This window comes from Micromys minutus (assembly GCF_963924665.1).
Source record: "Micromys minutus genome assembly, chromosome: 5".
Taxonomy (NCBI): Eukaryota; Metazoa; Chordata; class Mammalia; order Rodentia; family Muridae; genus Micromys; species Micromys minutus.
Window position 1 is genome coordinate 58,778,366 of NC_137974.1, and position 14,277 is coordinate 58,792,642.

General features: G+C 48.4%; 1 protein-coding gene across 1 annotated transcript; it reads left to right on the forward strand.

Annotated features, from left to right (window-relative positions):
• Window positions 1-8,555: 8,555 nt before the first annotated feature.
• Window positions 8,556-14,157, forward strand: HSP90AB1 (heat shock protein 90 alpha family class B member 1). The gene is made up of 12 exons (XM_080917080.1): window positions 8,556-8,691; window positions 9,916-10,062; window positions 10,215-10,421; window positions 10,645-10,804; window positions 11,037-11,170; window positions 11,278-11,586; window positions 11,974-12,139; window positions 12,279-12,469; window positions 12,572-12,719; window positions 12,830-13,098; window positions 13,367-13,700; window positions 13,804-14,157. Exons 2-12 carry the CDS (start codon window positions 9,916-9,918, stop codon window positions 13,911-13,913), a joined length of 2,175 nt encoding a protein of 724 aa, XP_080773206.1. The 5' UTR covers window positions 8,556-8,691; the 3' UTR covers window positions 13,914-14,157.
• Window positions 14,158-14,277: the final 120 nt, after the last annotated feature.

Sequence of the window (14,277 nt, forward strand, 5' to 3'; positions counted from 1 at the left end):
ATATACATAGCAAGTTTCAGGATATTGAAGACTACATAGAAAGACTCCATCTCAAAAACAATCAAAACAAAACATCCCACACAAGGGCTAATAAAATTCATATCTCATCATGTCTACCACAAGGATAATCAACAATTTGAAAATATAAAACACCAATTTTTTTTTGATCCTTCAACTGACAGCAAGAGGATTTATTGTACACGAGTTACACTTGGCCACAAGAGAGAACAGAACATGTCCAGAATGCCAAAGGTCCAGGGCGGAGGGCCAGCGGGTCTGTTTTGGTTCTAAGAAAGGCGGTCATTTTCCCCGTGTGATCTTGGTGAGGTGACTTATTATCAACAGCAGCAAACAGTCCAACAACTTGTTCCGGTGTCCCTTCTGCTCCTGCAAGCTCCGTGGGTGCACACGCTGGTTTACTTGGACCTCTGCCCCATTTTTCTCCTCCTGTGCTTTGGCCTGCGAGTTCTCTTCTTCCGCTACACCGCTCTCATGGCGCAGGAGATTCAAGGGAGATGGTTAAGATCGAGAGGGCGGGGAAAACAACAATTTTTAAAATTGTTTTTTATTAGTAGTGTATATATGTGTGTGTGTGTGTACATATACATACATATACCTATTTTATTAGTAGTATGTATATATACACACACATATATGTGTGTGTATATATACATAAACATATACAGTACCAGTACAGAAAGTCAAAGGATAATTTGGGAGATGTGATTTTCTCCTCATACTATGAGTTCTGGGATTGAATTCTGGTTTTGAGGCCTGCCTTTTTATTGAGCAAATACTTTCTTCACTGAGCTGCCTAGTGGTATAAACCACTTTGCATCAAAGAAAAGCCAGGCCTCACATCAGACCTCCATGATACCAGCCCTCAGGAGGCAATGAGCAGTAAGATGACAAGGAGATACAGGTGCTCTGTGATCTACTGAAGTACGTGGGATATATCAAACACAGTCTTGTAACACGTGTAGCCATAAGCCCTTAGGTGAGGAGAATTTAATGTGCTAAATATTAACGTTAGGATATAGAAAACAAAGAAAGAGGGTTGGAGAGATGGCTCAGAGGTTTAGAGCTCTGACTGCTCTTCCAGAGGACCCTAGTTCAATTTCCAGTAACCACATGGTGGCTCACAACTGTCTGTAACTGAAGTCCCATAGGACCCGACGCTCTCACACAAACATACATGCAGGCAAAACACCAATGCACATAAAATTAAAACAAACAAAAGAAAGAAAGAAAAGGTCTTAGAGAGCTGGAGCAGGAGAGATTGCTGGCTGCTCTGGCGGACACTGGGTTCAGTTCCCACATCCATGTTGGGTGGATGTTAACCACTCCAGAGCTCTGATGCCATCTTCTGGCATCAACAGATTCCTTAGAACTGGAGTCCCAGGTGGTTGTGAATCACCTGCTGTGGGTACCAGAAACCAGACTCAGATTCTGTGGAAGAGTAGAGTCCCAGGGTCTCTATTGCTGTGAAGAGACACCAAGACCGAAGCAAGCCTTATAGAGGAAAACATTTAACTAATTGGGCTGGCTTACAGGTTCAGAGGTTTAGTCCTTTATCATCATGGTGGGAACATGGCATTGTGCAGGATTTGATGCTGAGGAGCAGAGGGTTCAATATCTTGATCTGAAGGCAGCAAGGAGGAGACTGTCAGCTGTACTGGGCGGACCTTGAGCATAGTAGGACTTCGAAGCTGAATGCCATAGTGACACACTTCAACAATGCTAAACCTATTCTGACAAGGCCCAGACCTATTGTGTAACACCTATGGGTCAAGCATATTCAAACCCCCACAAGTAGCAAGAAGCCTTATCTGCTGAGCCATCTCTACCACCTCAGTTTCCTGCCTCAGCTTCAGGAGTGTTGGAATGGTGATGCATTTGAGACTTGATTTATTTTATGTTTGGTATTTTGAAACAGGGTTTCTCTGTGTAGCCCTGACTGTCCCGGAACTTCCTTTGTAGACCAGGCTGGCCTCCAACTCAGAGATCTATATGCCTCTGCCGCACAAGTGCTGAGATTAAAGGTGTGCGTTACCACTGCCTGGCTGAGACTTAAATTATAACCTAAAATGTGATTAATATTTATAAATGTTCCAACTAATTGGGGGGGCAGGTTGTGATGATTTGTATATGCTCTGCCCATCAAGTGGCACTATTAGGAGGTGTGGCCTTGTTGGAGTAGGTGTATCACTGTGGGTGTGGGCTTAGGACCCTTACCCTAGGTGCCTGAAAGCCAGTATTTTGCTAACAGCCTTCAGATGAAGATGTAGAACTCTCAGCTCCTCCTGTACCATGCCTGCCTGGATGCTGCCATGTTCCTGCCTTGATGATAATGGACTGAATCTCTGAACCTGTAAGCCAGCCCCAATTAAATGTTGTTCTTAACTTGGTCATGGTGTCTGTCCACAGCAGTAAAACCCTAACTAAGTAAGACACAGATCACTACATAGACCTGGCTGGCTTGGAATTTGCTGTGTAGACCAGGCTTGCTTCAAACTCCCAAAGATCCTCCTGCTTCTGCCTCCTAAGTGTTGGGATTAAAGGCAGGTACCAGGTTCCCAGGCAAATTCTCCAACTTTCAAGATGGCCCTGGGAAGATGGCTCAGCTATTAAGATCAATTGCCTCACAATCATGAGGACCAGACTTCGGATCCCAGCTCCCAGGTAATCAGCTGGGGTGTCTTGCACATGCCTGTGTAACTCGGCCTCTGAGGCATTCAGCTGCCTTTGTGCAGGTGCAGATTTGAGTAGCCTCACACACAGCTTCACAGACATGCACACAGAGAAATAAACACTTTCCAAGAGGGATGGGGGCTTAAGGCCAGTACCAGCAAGCTCTTATCTGCCGAATCATCTCTCCAGCCTGAGACTCTATACACAGACAAGGGCTTGTGTAGTCCAAGCTTCCATGGAGTGCAAAGATGACCATGGAATTTGTTTTCTACCCTCTATCTCCCAAGCACCAAAATGATGAGAGGGAGGCACCATGACAGGTACATTCAATGCAGGGAATCCAAACTAGGTCTTCATGCATACATTCCAGCCATACACGCTCTGCCAGTCTTAAAATATTCCCATTCGGGGAGCCGGAGAGATGGCGCAGCAGTTAAGAACGCTTGTTGCTCTTGCAGAAGATGGCAGAGCCCAGGTGTGACTCACAACCATCCGTAAGTCCAGTTCTAGAGAAACTGCCTTCTTCTGACCCCAGGGTACTGTGCGCACAGGGCACAGACAGGCGGGCAAAACACCTACACACATAACATTTAAAGACGAACGGATAAATAGGACGATTTTGAGAAACTCAGCCAAAACTTTATAGAGGCTAAAATTCAAATGAAACATAATTTCCCCTTATCGAAATACTAGCTTTAAGTCAGGCACGGTGGCATTTGCTCGTCTCGGCATTCTGGAAGCTGAAGCAGAGAGTCTAGGCCACACTGGGACACTGGTTAAAAACAAAACCAGAGCGGTGTGGAGGATGAAGGCAGAGGCGTGGGAGTGGAGTCGATTTTATATTTCTGATTTTTCCCCCCAATTCACTAACAATTATAAAAATAATTCTCTGCCTATGGGTCACAGAAAAACAAGCATGGGGCCCGGCAGAGGCAAGTAGTGACCTGTTACTAGTTGTTTTAGCTGGCCACTCTCCAACAGCTTCTGCCTGATCAAGAATAAACCGTATCTTAGGAACAAACAGTGGTTGCAGCTGCTGCTGTGACTCAGACTCAGGCTTAGGGGGTTGAAGGCAGTCTCTGGGGGCCTTCCTCACTCTTCAGCTCAGCATGGCACCTGCAGCCTTTTGTCATCCAGCCCCAGCTGGCAGGGCGACTTTCCACGCCCACCTTCCTCTCATTTCCGGAAGTGCTTCTAGGAGTCTCCTGGCTTTTTTTTTTTTTTTAAATCTTCTAATCAGACCTCTGCACTAACCTGACTCCGAAGGTCCTAAGTCTGTTTCTTTCCTTAGGCCACCCAGGTTCATCTGTGGGTTGTTAAAGGCCCAAGCAGGCTGCAGGTTCCGTGTACCTCTTAGCACCCTCACATAAGGCTCCAGCCCTGGCTCTCGGGAGGGACCTGGGAGTGTCAGGATACAGGCAGAGGTCTCCCAGACTGCTGACTCAGGTGGTACTTGCTAGACAAGCACCCCACTACTGAGCTCTCTCTCCAGCCTGTCCCCCCTCCTTTTCAAAATTACTATTTTAAAAAACAAACAATGGGGTGGAGAGATGGCTCAGTGGTTAAGAGCACCGACTGCTCTCCCAGAGGTCCTGAGCTCAATTCCCAGCAATCACATGGTGGCTCACAAACATCTGTAATGAGATCTGATGCCTCCTTCTGGTGTGTCTGAAGACAGCTACAGTGTACTTATATATAATAAAATAAATAAATCTTAATAAAAAAACAAAAACAAAAAAAAAACAAAAAAAAAAAAAAAAAAAAAACAAGCCAGGTGGTGGTGGCAGCCTGGTGAGTTCCAGGACAGCCAGGGTTACACAATGAAACACTGTCTTGAAAAACCGAGCTTCTTACTATGATACCTGTCTAGTGTGTAAATCTAGCTGGCCTCAAACTTACAGCAATCCACCTGCCTCTGCCTCCTAAGTGCTGGATTTAAGACAATCACTTCTATTTTTTTTTTTTTTTTTTTTTTTTTTTATTCTTTTGGGGGCTAGAGAAACAGCTCAGCAGTTGGGAGTGCTTACTAATCTCCAGAGGGCCTGAGTTTGAGATCCATCACCCAGTACCTCAGAACTGCCTTTGACTCCAGCTCCAGGGAATTGAAAGCCTGTTGGCTTCTCAGCACACTCTCTCACACCCAGTTTGAGTACACACACATACATGCACACACACACACACACACACACACACACACATTCAAAAATTATTTTTATCATTGTGCGTGTGAAATGCGGGTGGGTGTGTGCCGTGGCATATTGAAAGTCACATGCCAAGCTTTCGAAGTCAGCTCACCCCTTCTGTGGGCTCTGCCACTCATACCAGCTCATCCCTATTTGTGCTGCAGACATATTTACTCACTGAACCGTCTTATCAGCCCTTCTTTAAAAATAACTTGTTAGTGGGGCAGTGGTGGTATACTTCTTTAAACTCACAGCACTTGGAAGGCAGAGGCAGGAGGATCTCCATGAATTCAAGGCCAGCCTCGTCTTACAGAATGAGTTTCGGGATAGCCAAGGCTGTACAGTGAAACTGTCCTGAAATGCCATAAAGATTAAGTTATTATTAAAATTTCTCTCTGTGTGCATTTCCTGGAGCTGGGGGTCATAGGTGGTGGTTAGCTGCCCAGCATGGGTCCTGGGAATGGAACTTGGGTCCCACGGGAAAGCAGCAAGTACTGAACCTTCTCTCTAACTCCCAGGCCTTAATTCATAAAAAGAGATCATATCACCCGGGTGTGATGGAGCACGTCTTCAATCCCAGCACTCAGGAGGCAGTTGGATCTCGAGTTCGAGGCCAGCCTGGTTTACAAAGCAAGTTTCAGAACTGATAGGGCTACACATCGAGACCCAGTCTTGAAACCTCTTGTCTTGATTAGGGTTTTACTGCTGTGAACAGACGCCATGACCAAGGCAGCTCTTATAAGGATAACATTTAACTGGGCTGGCTTACAGGTTCAGAGATTCAGTCTATTATCATCAAGGCAGGAACATGGCAACATCCAGGCAGGCATGGTGCAGGAGGAGCTGAGAGTTCTACATCTTCCTCTGAAGCCGGCTAGTGGAAGACTGACTTCCAGGCAGCTAGGATGAGGATCTTAAAGCCCACACCCACAGTGACACACCTACTCCAACAAGGCCACATCTCCTAATAGTGCCACTCCCTGGGCCAAGCATATACAAACTACCACACCCCCCAAAAAGGAGACTTTATCTTTTGTGTGTGTGTGTGTGTAAGTATGGACACAAAGGCACAGTGCACATGAAGTCAGATGACAACTTCAAGAGTCTGTTTTTTCCTTTCACAGTGGGATCTGGCATCAAACTGAGGTTTAGTCTGTAAGGCTTGGGGACAAGGGCAAATGGAGTCATGCTCCCTAAACAACCCTCCTCCCACTTTTTAAATTTTTTTTTAAGATTTACTTATTATATGTAAGTTCATTTTAACTGTCCTCAGACACACCAGAAGAGGGCATCAGATCTCATTACAGATGGTTGTGGTAGTTGCTGGGATTTGAACTGAGGACCTCTGGAAGAGCAGTCAGTGCTCTTAACCACTGAGCCATCTCTGCAGCCCCCCACATGGTTTTTGAGATTGAGTCTGCTATTATAACCCTTAACTGGTCTGGTACCATGTACCTGGAATTACAGGCATCCTCCCATCTCAACCACTGTAATACTGGGACAGACATGTGCCAACACATCACAGTAAAAGAAATCTCTAGGTTGATGCAAAAAGGATTTCTCCACTTTAATGCCCCAGAATCTCACGCTTAGCCCACCTTGGCCTGCAATGCACACTCCTCTTGCCTTCCCGGTGCAGGAATTGCAGGTGTGCCCCACCACCATGCTCAGTGAACTTTTCCCAAGTGAGAAAGTCCGGGGAAGATGGGAGTGGGAGGCAACCAAAAGGAAACTCCGCAAGAAGAGCGGCTCTTGCCCTGATTCAGACTTGGGTCCTGGCAAGAGAGACCATGCTCCGGTCCCCACTCCACTTTCAGAACACGAAGGACTCTGGGTTTAGTGACTTCATTATTCACTGTGCCCTTCATTTTCCTGTCCATAAAATGTAGAGAATAGCTTCCAGCCATTCAGGGGCCAAGGAGAGGCAGTAAGTGCTATCTGTGAACTATGGAGTCAAGGGCTTGGAGGATCTTAAGGGAAATGCTCTACCCAGGAGCCCAGAGATCAGCTAGGCTCCCTTTGCTGAGAAACGAAATTCCTGGTTTTAGATTATGAACCAATGCAAACACCCTAGGGCCTTCCTGACAATCCAACCCAGTGTCTCCTAATACACTGATTTCTTTATGGGATACACACACACACACGATGCAATTAAGGAGAGGATACAGACTGTGCAGGATGGGATGGTAACAGATGGAGTGGACAGAGAGGCAAGGAAGAAAGCAACTGATGTTTAACAATGAATGCACATTAGACAGGCTGCATGCAAGCACGGGAACAAAGGTGTGGGCGGTGGTGCGGGGACACCGGCCAGGGTGAGCTAAGGAAGCAGAGGAACATTTACGGAGCACTGAGTGGCCATTCTTTCCAGAAGGGCTCATCAGTCCAACAAGCTTCCTGATGTGGCCTTGGAAAAACGCTAGGCTAGATTGCCGGCCTCAGGACAGGCAAGGAAGGCATGGCGGGCCACCTCCAGAGCTGAGGCACTGGTGTAACTCCGTTCTGGCTCCTGGAACTGGGTCAACCTGTGACCAGCATCTTCATGCGGATGCCTACAGCTCCCGCTAACCTGAAAAGACCCCCGACCTCCTCCTCTCTAGGTCCAAAGAGCTGCAGTAGAGGTGAGGGCTTAGAAAAACGAAACCAGCTTGAAAAACAGCTTGTGCTCGCATAGGGAGGGCACACCTCCCCACGCGCCGTGTACGTGGGCGACCCGGGAGGCTGAGGGATGGGGAGTGTTCTACCCCGTAGCATTCTGTTTCTCGTTCTCGGAAAAAGTGTCCGCAGTCATTCACGCCTTCCCCCCCAGCCCTCGTGCCCTGTGACCCATCCAGGTCAGCCATCCATTCCTCTGAGCTCCACACCCCACAGTAATGTGGGTCTCCCAGGGCCACGCGTACAGGGTCGTCCAACCACGGCCTGCGGTAGGGAGACTTGGGGAAAATATCTTCCCAGGTTAAGATCGCGGCAGAAAAACCCAACCAGCCGATCAGCGAGGAAGACACTGCCCCCGCCGCAGGAGGGGAGGTGGAGTCTCGGGGGGGAGGGGTTGAGACCGCCGAGACAGGCCTAGAAACTGCTGGAAGAAATCGCAGCACCGCCGCTGCTGCTCCTTCCGCCACAAGCCGCCAAAGAGTCCCTACCAGCCCAGGCCCGCGCCCCTCCCCTCGGGGAAGCCGCTCCCCGCCTGCCGCTGTGCTGTACCCTGGAGGGTGGGGGATCGGGGACTCCTTAAAGTTGGGACAATGAATTTGTCAACCTTTTCTCTCGATGTGCATGCGATTTGCAGGGAACATTCTAGTAAGATCGGGTCTGGAAATGGCAGCCGAGTTGGCCACCTCCGTTCTCTTTCAGACGTCCCCTGAGGACTGGACTCTTCAGGGTGGAAGCGCCTACAGCGAGTTTTCTGAGGGAGTTCGTGGGGTTAGCTTGCAGATGCATCCCTAATAGGACATGCATGCCCCCTGGCCATCTTTTAGGGTACAGATCCTACTCGTGCAGAAATAGAGGTGCAAAACGTTATTGAATTGGCCTTGACTCGCAGCCCAGGCCCGGGACTCGCTCCTCCCCGCCCCCTCCACGATCGGCGGCCATGACGTCAAGGTGGGCGGGCGGTGGCAGGTGCGTGGCTGGTAGCCACTCCTTTAAGGCGGATGGATCCAAGGGCGGACCCGGGCTGTGCTTCGCCTTATATAGGGCGGTCGGGGGCGTTTGGGAGCTCTCTTGAGTCACCCCCGCGCAGCCTAGGTTTGCCGTGCGAGTCGGACGTGGTCCGGGCCCACCCTGCTCTCTACTACTACTTGGTTTTCCCGTCAAGGTAAGGCCGCGGTCGCCCTTCTCCGGCGGCTCCCCGGGAACGTCTTCCCGGGTTCCCTGGCAACATCTCATCTGTCCTAAGGGCTCCTTATTGAGCTGGGCGGCCTGTGGGGAATAACGTGTCTAGAACGCCTCCAGTTTGCTCATGGTGGACCTCGGCGGGCTTGCACGCCGAGGCTAACCCCCCCCCGGGCGGGTGGATCCCAGAGTGTGAAATGGGGGTGCGGCGGGGCCAGGTGGTGGGCGTCCGCACGTGGTAGCCGCCGACCGGGACGCTGCCATGTTTGCCCTCCACTTCCGGGCGCGGCTGCAGGGTCCGCAGGGTCCGCGCGGTGGCGGGCTGCTCTGCGTGACTCAGCAAGGCCTGGCGAGGTTGGCCTGGCTACGTCCCCCGGACGCCTTTCCCAACGTGCTTGGTTTTGGGGAGGGGGCCGCGGGTTGGCAGGGACGCTTGAACCCACTGGGCTTTTCCCTTTCCAGATCTTTCTGCTGCCCTCCCTGTGGAGGGGGAGGAGAAACGGGGAGGGAGCAGCCACGGGGAGATTCATAGGTCCCTCCCTTACTCCTCCCCTCCCAGGAGCTCAGATTGTTCTGGAAGCCTCCGGCGCCCCGCCCCAGTGCCCGGATGCCGGGGCGGTGGGAGGGCTATAGTGGAGCCCCCTCCCCTTGTGGCTCCTGCCGACGCATGTCCGGCAGTGACGAGGGTCCGTGGACGCCTGGGCCACCATTTTACTTGTGTTTCCGCCTATGCAAGTTTGCACAGTGAGAGGTCATGGTGGAGCTTTTCACCTCTTTTGTCCTGATTTAATTGCCCCTTGAGCTCCTCCATGACTACAGCTTCGGGTTTTCTTGCCCTTCTGAGCGGAACAGCACAAATCTGTTTATCGGGAGGCTGCTCTTTCTGTTAAAATTGCTCCTCACACCAATAGTATGTAGAAGAGATTGGGGTTCTTAATGTAGGGAACTCTGGATTTTTTTTCTGTATAGGCAGGTGTTCTATTCAGAACCAACGAGTTCTGAACTCAGCACGCTGTTCACCACGCTTTTGTTCAGCCATGCCTTAGGGTTTTTTTCCGGTTTTGGTTTGTCTTGCCATTGTAGCTTCAAGGTCTTTTTTAAATGGTGTTCTAATGTCTTTGGATCCTACCCAGATTGCAGAAGTTTGAACTGAATTTTAAAATGTTTCTACAGTGGTCCTTGGTAATAATAATCCTTTCATCCTTAGATGCCTGAGGAAGTGCACCATGGAGAGGAAGAGGTGGAGACCTTTGCCTTTCAGGCAGAAATTGCCCAGCTCATGTCCCTAATCATCAATACTTTCTACTCAAACAAGGAGATTTTCCTCCGCGAGTTGATCTCTAATGCTTCTGATGTGAGTATTGTGTTGAGTTTTTAAGATTGCACAGTGTGTATGTGTAAGGCAGGAGTGGGGGAGTGACTGAGAAGAGTGACCCAGCAGTTGAAATTGTTGAAGGGGAACTGTTTAATACATGGAATAATATGGCTGTGTATGTGTATATTCAGGCCCTGGACAAGATTCGGTATGAGAGCCTGACGGATCCTTCCAAGTTGGACAGTGGGAAAGAGCTGAAAATTGACATCATCCCCAACCCTCAGGAGCGCACGCTGACTTTGGTGGACACAGGCATTGGCATGACCAAGGCTGACCTCATAAATAACTTGGGAACCATTGCTAAGTCTGGTACAAAGGCATTCATGGAGGCTCTCCAGGTGTGTGGCCTTTCATCCACTCCGTTCTTAATTTAACTGCTTTTGATTTGCTAGTTTAAAACTTAGGATATGTGGTTAGTTTTTCTTCTAGTAAGTACTTGTGGAGGTCAGAGGACAGCTTTGACACCCTAGATTCTGGAAATTGAACTGATACACTTGCTCAGAAAGTGGTCCTGCTTATATAAGGACAATTTTGTGACCCTCTGAACTTAACCCTTTGCAGGCTGGTGCAGACATCTCCATGATTGGGCAGTTTGGTGTCGGGTTCTACTCGGCCTATCTAGTGGCAGAGAAAGTGGTTGTGATCACGAAGCACAATGATGATGAGCAGTATGCCTGGGAGTCTTCTGCTGGCGGGTCCTTCACCGTCCGCGCAGACCATGGTGAGGCGGCAGTCTACGCTGTGGTTGGAATTCTCTGGGGAACATCATAATCATATTCTGTAAAAGTACATTTTTGAGGGGTGGTGAATGGCATTGGGAAATGGGCAGGCAGGTGAGTTCCTCAGGCAAGCCAGGGCTACACAGAAGAAATCTTTGCTTGAGAAACCAGGAACAGAAGGTATTTGTTTTGTATTTTTGTAGTTTTTCATATTTTGTGATTTACTCTCTGTAGGTGAGCCCATTGGCCGGGGTACCAAAGTGATCCTTCACCTCAAAGAAGACCAGACAGAGTACTTGGAGGAGAGAAGGGTGAAGGAAGTGGTGAAGAAACACTCGCAGTTCATAGGCTATCCCATCACCCTCTACGTGAGTATGGGCTTGGCAGTGTGTGAGCAGGCTGTTGTGTTGGCCAATGGCATCATGCTTTGCCAGTATTACATTCTCCACAATTCATTATTGACTTTGGTATTTAGTTGGAGAAGGAACGAGAGAAGGAGATCAGTGATGATGAGGCAGAGGAAGAGAAAGGTGAGAAAGAGGAGGAAGATAAGGAAGATGAGGAGAAGCCTAAGATAGAGGATGTGGGCTCTGATGAGGAGGATGACAGCGGCAAAGATAAGAAAAAGAAAACAAAGAAGATCAAGGAGAAGTACATTGACCATGAAGAGCTGAATAAGACGAAGCCTATCTGGACCAGAAATCCGGATGACATCACTCAAGAGGAATATGGTGAATTCTATAAGAGCCTCACCAATGATTGGGAAGACCACTTGGCAGTCAAGGTAAGAAAGCCTTACATATTGTGTAAGGAACAACTTGCTTAACTGGTAGCTGAGAACTGTAAGCCACAGAACCATGTGACAACACTGGGAGCTACTCAGATCTGATTGGCAGTGGTTTCACTTTCTCCATTCTGGTGTGGATTGTGTGGTGGTCATATCAGACAATGGATTACTCCTAATCACTCCTATCATGGCTATAACCCTAATTATATAGTCATGGTTCCCCTTGGAGGGACACTCCTTGTTCCTAGTATTTTGGGTTTATTTGGTATTAGGGCTATTTTCTCCTGTTTAAAGAGTATGGCACTTGACAGTGTTCCATTGTCAGATGTTTTGCTGGGTCCTGAAGCAGTCCTGTCCTAAAGTATACTACTGGGTTTATTTCAGCACTTCTCTGTAGAAGGTCAGTTGGAATTCAGGGCATTGCTCTTCATTCCCCGGCGAGCTCCCTTTGACCTTTTTGAGAACAAGAAGAAGAAGAACAACATCAAACTGTATGTTCGTCGTGTGTTCATCATGGACAGCTGTGATGAGCTGATACCCGAGTACCTCAGTGAGTATCTCCTGGGCTTAGGGTGTGTGTGTAGTACAAATGTACGGCAGGCCTTTCAGCATATAGCCGAGTTTAAATCAGTTAACCAGACCTGTTCTGATCCAGCTGTTCCCTGTGCTTTCCACCTGATTCATTGTAGATTTTATCCGTGGTGTGGTTGATTCTGAGGACCTGCCCCTGAACATCTCCCGAGAAATGCTGCAGCAGAGCAAGATCCTGAAAGTCATCCGCAAAAACATTGTGAAGAAGTGCCTTGAGCTCTTCTCTGAGTTGGCTGAAGACAAAGAGAACTACAAGAAATTTTATGAGGCATTCTCCAAGAATTTAAAGGTAAGATGTACAACCGCTCTTTCCATTACTTTGTATATAGGCTGGTTCTTTTTTTTTTCTAGCTCATAATTGGACTTTTTCTTCTTCTCCTACCCTTTAAAGCTTGGAATCCACGAAGATTCCACTAACCGTCGCCGCCTCTCTGAGCTCCTTCGCTATCATACCTCTCAGTCTGGAGATGAGATGACCTCCCTGTCAGAGTATGTGTCTCGGATGAAGGAGACCCAGAAGTCCATCTATTATATCACTGGTATGTTGAAGCTTGGGTCTGATCAAAAAATGCCTTGTGGACTTGAGAATTGAGGGGAAGGCAATGTGAAGGCCTTTTTGGACATTGAGTCACATTTAATAATTCTGTAGGTGAGAGCAAAGAACAAGTGGCTAACTCCGCCTTTGTGGAGCGTGTGCGGAAACGGGGCTTTGAGGTGGTGTATATGACTGAGCCTATTGATGAGTACTGCGTGCAGCAGCTCAAGGAATTTGATGGAAAGAGCCTGGTCTCAGTGACTAAGGAGGGCCTGGAGCTACCAGAGGATGAGGAAGAGAAGAAGAAAATGGAAGAGAGCAAGGCAAAGTTTGAGAATCTCTGCAAGCTTATGAAGGAGATCTTGGACAAGAAAGTTGAAAAAGTGAGTTTCCCTTCTGTATTTAGTACAGCTAGTGGTGTCAGGCCATTCCTACTGCATTGTGTCTTTGAAAGAACAGAACAGCCTCATAAATAGTAATTACTCCATCTAATGTTTGCATTGAAGAAAAGGCCTTGTTCTGTTGCCCAGGTTATCCTTGAGTCCCTGTACTTTCAGCCTCCAGCTACATGTAGATGTAGGGGGCTAGTCATGCTATTCTTGATGACCATGATAGCCAAGGTACCCTGTCATTGTTCTTGATTGTCTGCAGGTGACAATCTCCAATAGGCTTGTGTCTTCACCCTGCTGCATTGTGACAAGCACCTATGGCTGGACAGCCAACATGGAACGGATCATGAAGGCCCAGGCACTGCGAGACAACTCTACAATGGGCTACATGATGGCCAAGAAACACCTAGAGATCAACCCTGATCACCCCATTGTTGAGACCCTGCGGCAGAAGGCTGAGGCAGACAAAAACGACAAAGCTGTTAAGGACCTGGTGGTGCTGCTGTTTGAAACTGCTCTGCTCTCCTCTGGTTTCTCACTTGAGGATCCCCAAACTCACTCCAATCGTATCTACCGCATGATTAAACTAGGCCTGGGTGAGTCAGTCTTGTGAGCTTCTGGTGGCAAGTTGTTAAAACTGGCAGGATCCTTGGACAGACTTACGCTGTGCGTGTGGCTTAATTCTCCTGTCTTTTTTAGGCATTGATGAAGATGAGGTCACAGCAGAAGAGCCCAGTGCTGCTGTTCCTGATGAGATCCCCCCACTGGAGGGTGATGAGGATGCCTCTCGCATGGAAGAAGTGGATTAAGGGCTCCTGGGAAGCCTGTGCCCTCTGTATAGTATCCCTGTGGCTCCCCCAACAGCCTTGACTGGCCCTGACCCACCTGGGTCTGCTCATGTCTACAAGAATCTCTTCTATCCTGTCCTTGTGCCTTAAGGCAGGAAGATCCCCTCCCACAGAATAGCAGGGTTGGGTGTTGTGTATTGTGGTTTTTTCTGTTTTATTTTGTTCTGAAATTAAAAGTATGCAAAATAAAGAAGATGCAGTTTTATACAGTCCTGTTTTGCTCATAGAGTAACAGTCAAGACTCAGTTGTTTGAAGCTGATGAGAGGCACTTCAGTCCCCTTTAGCCAACCAAAACAGAGGTCCAAAGTCACTGCTGCAGTTTAA

What these genes read in the sequence shown, in the direction of transcription:
- HSP90AB1 (XM_080917080.1), top strand. Translation starts at nt 9,916, where the DNA reads ATGCCTGAGGAAGTGCACCATGGAGAGGAAGAGGTGGAGACCTTTGCC. An exon ending in AAGACCACTTGGCAGTCAAG is followed by an intron (nt 11,587 to 11,973) that starts GTAAGAAAGCCT and finishes GGTTTATTTCAG; the next exon opens with CACTTCTCTGTAGAAGGTCA. An exon ending in TGGACAAGAAAGTTGAAAAA is followed by an intron (nt 13,099 to 13,366) that starts GTGAGTTTCCCT and finishes GATTGTCTGCAG; the next exon opens with GTGACAATCTCCAATAGGCT.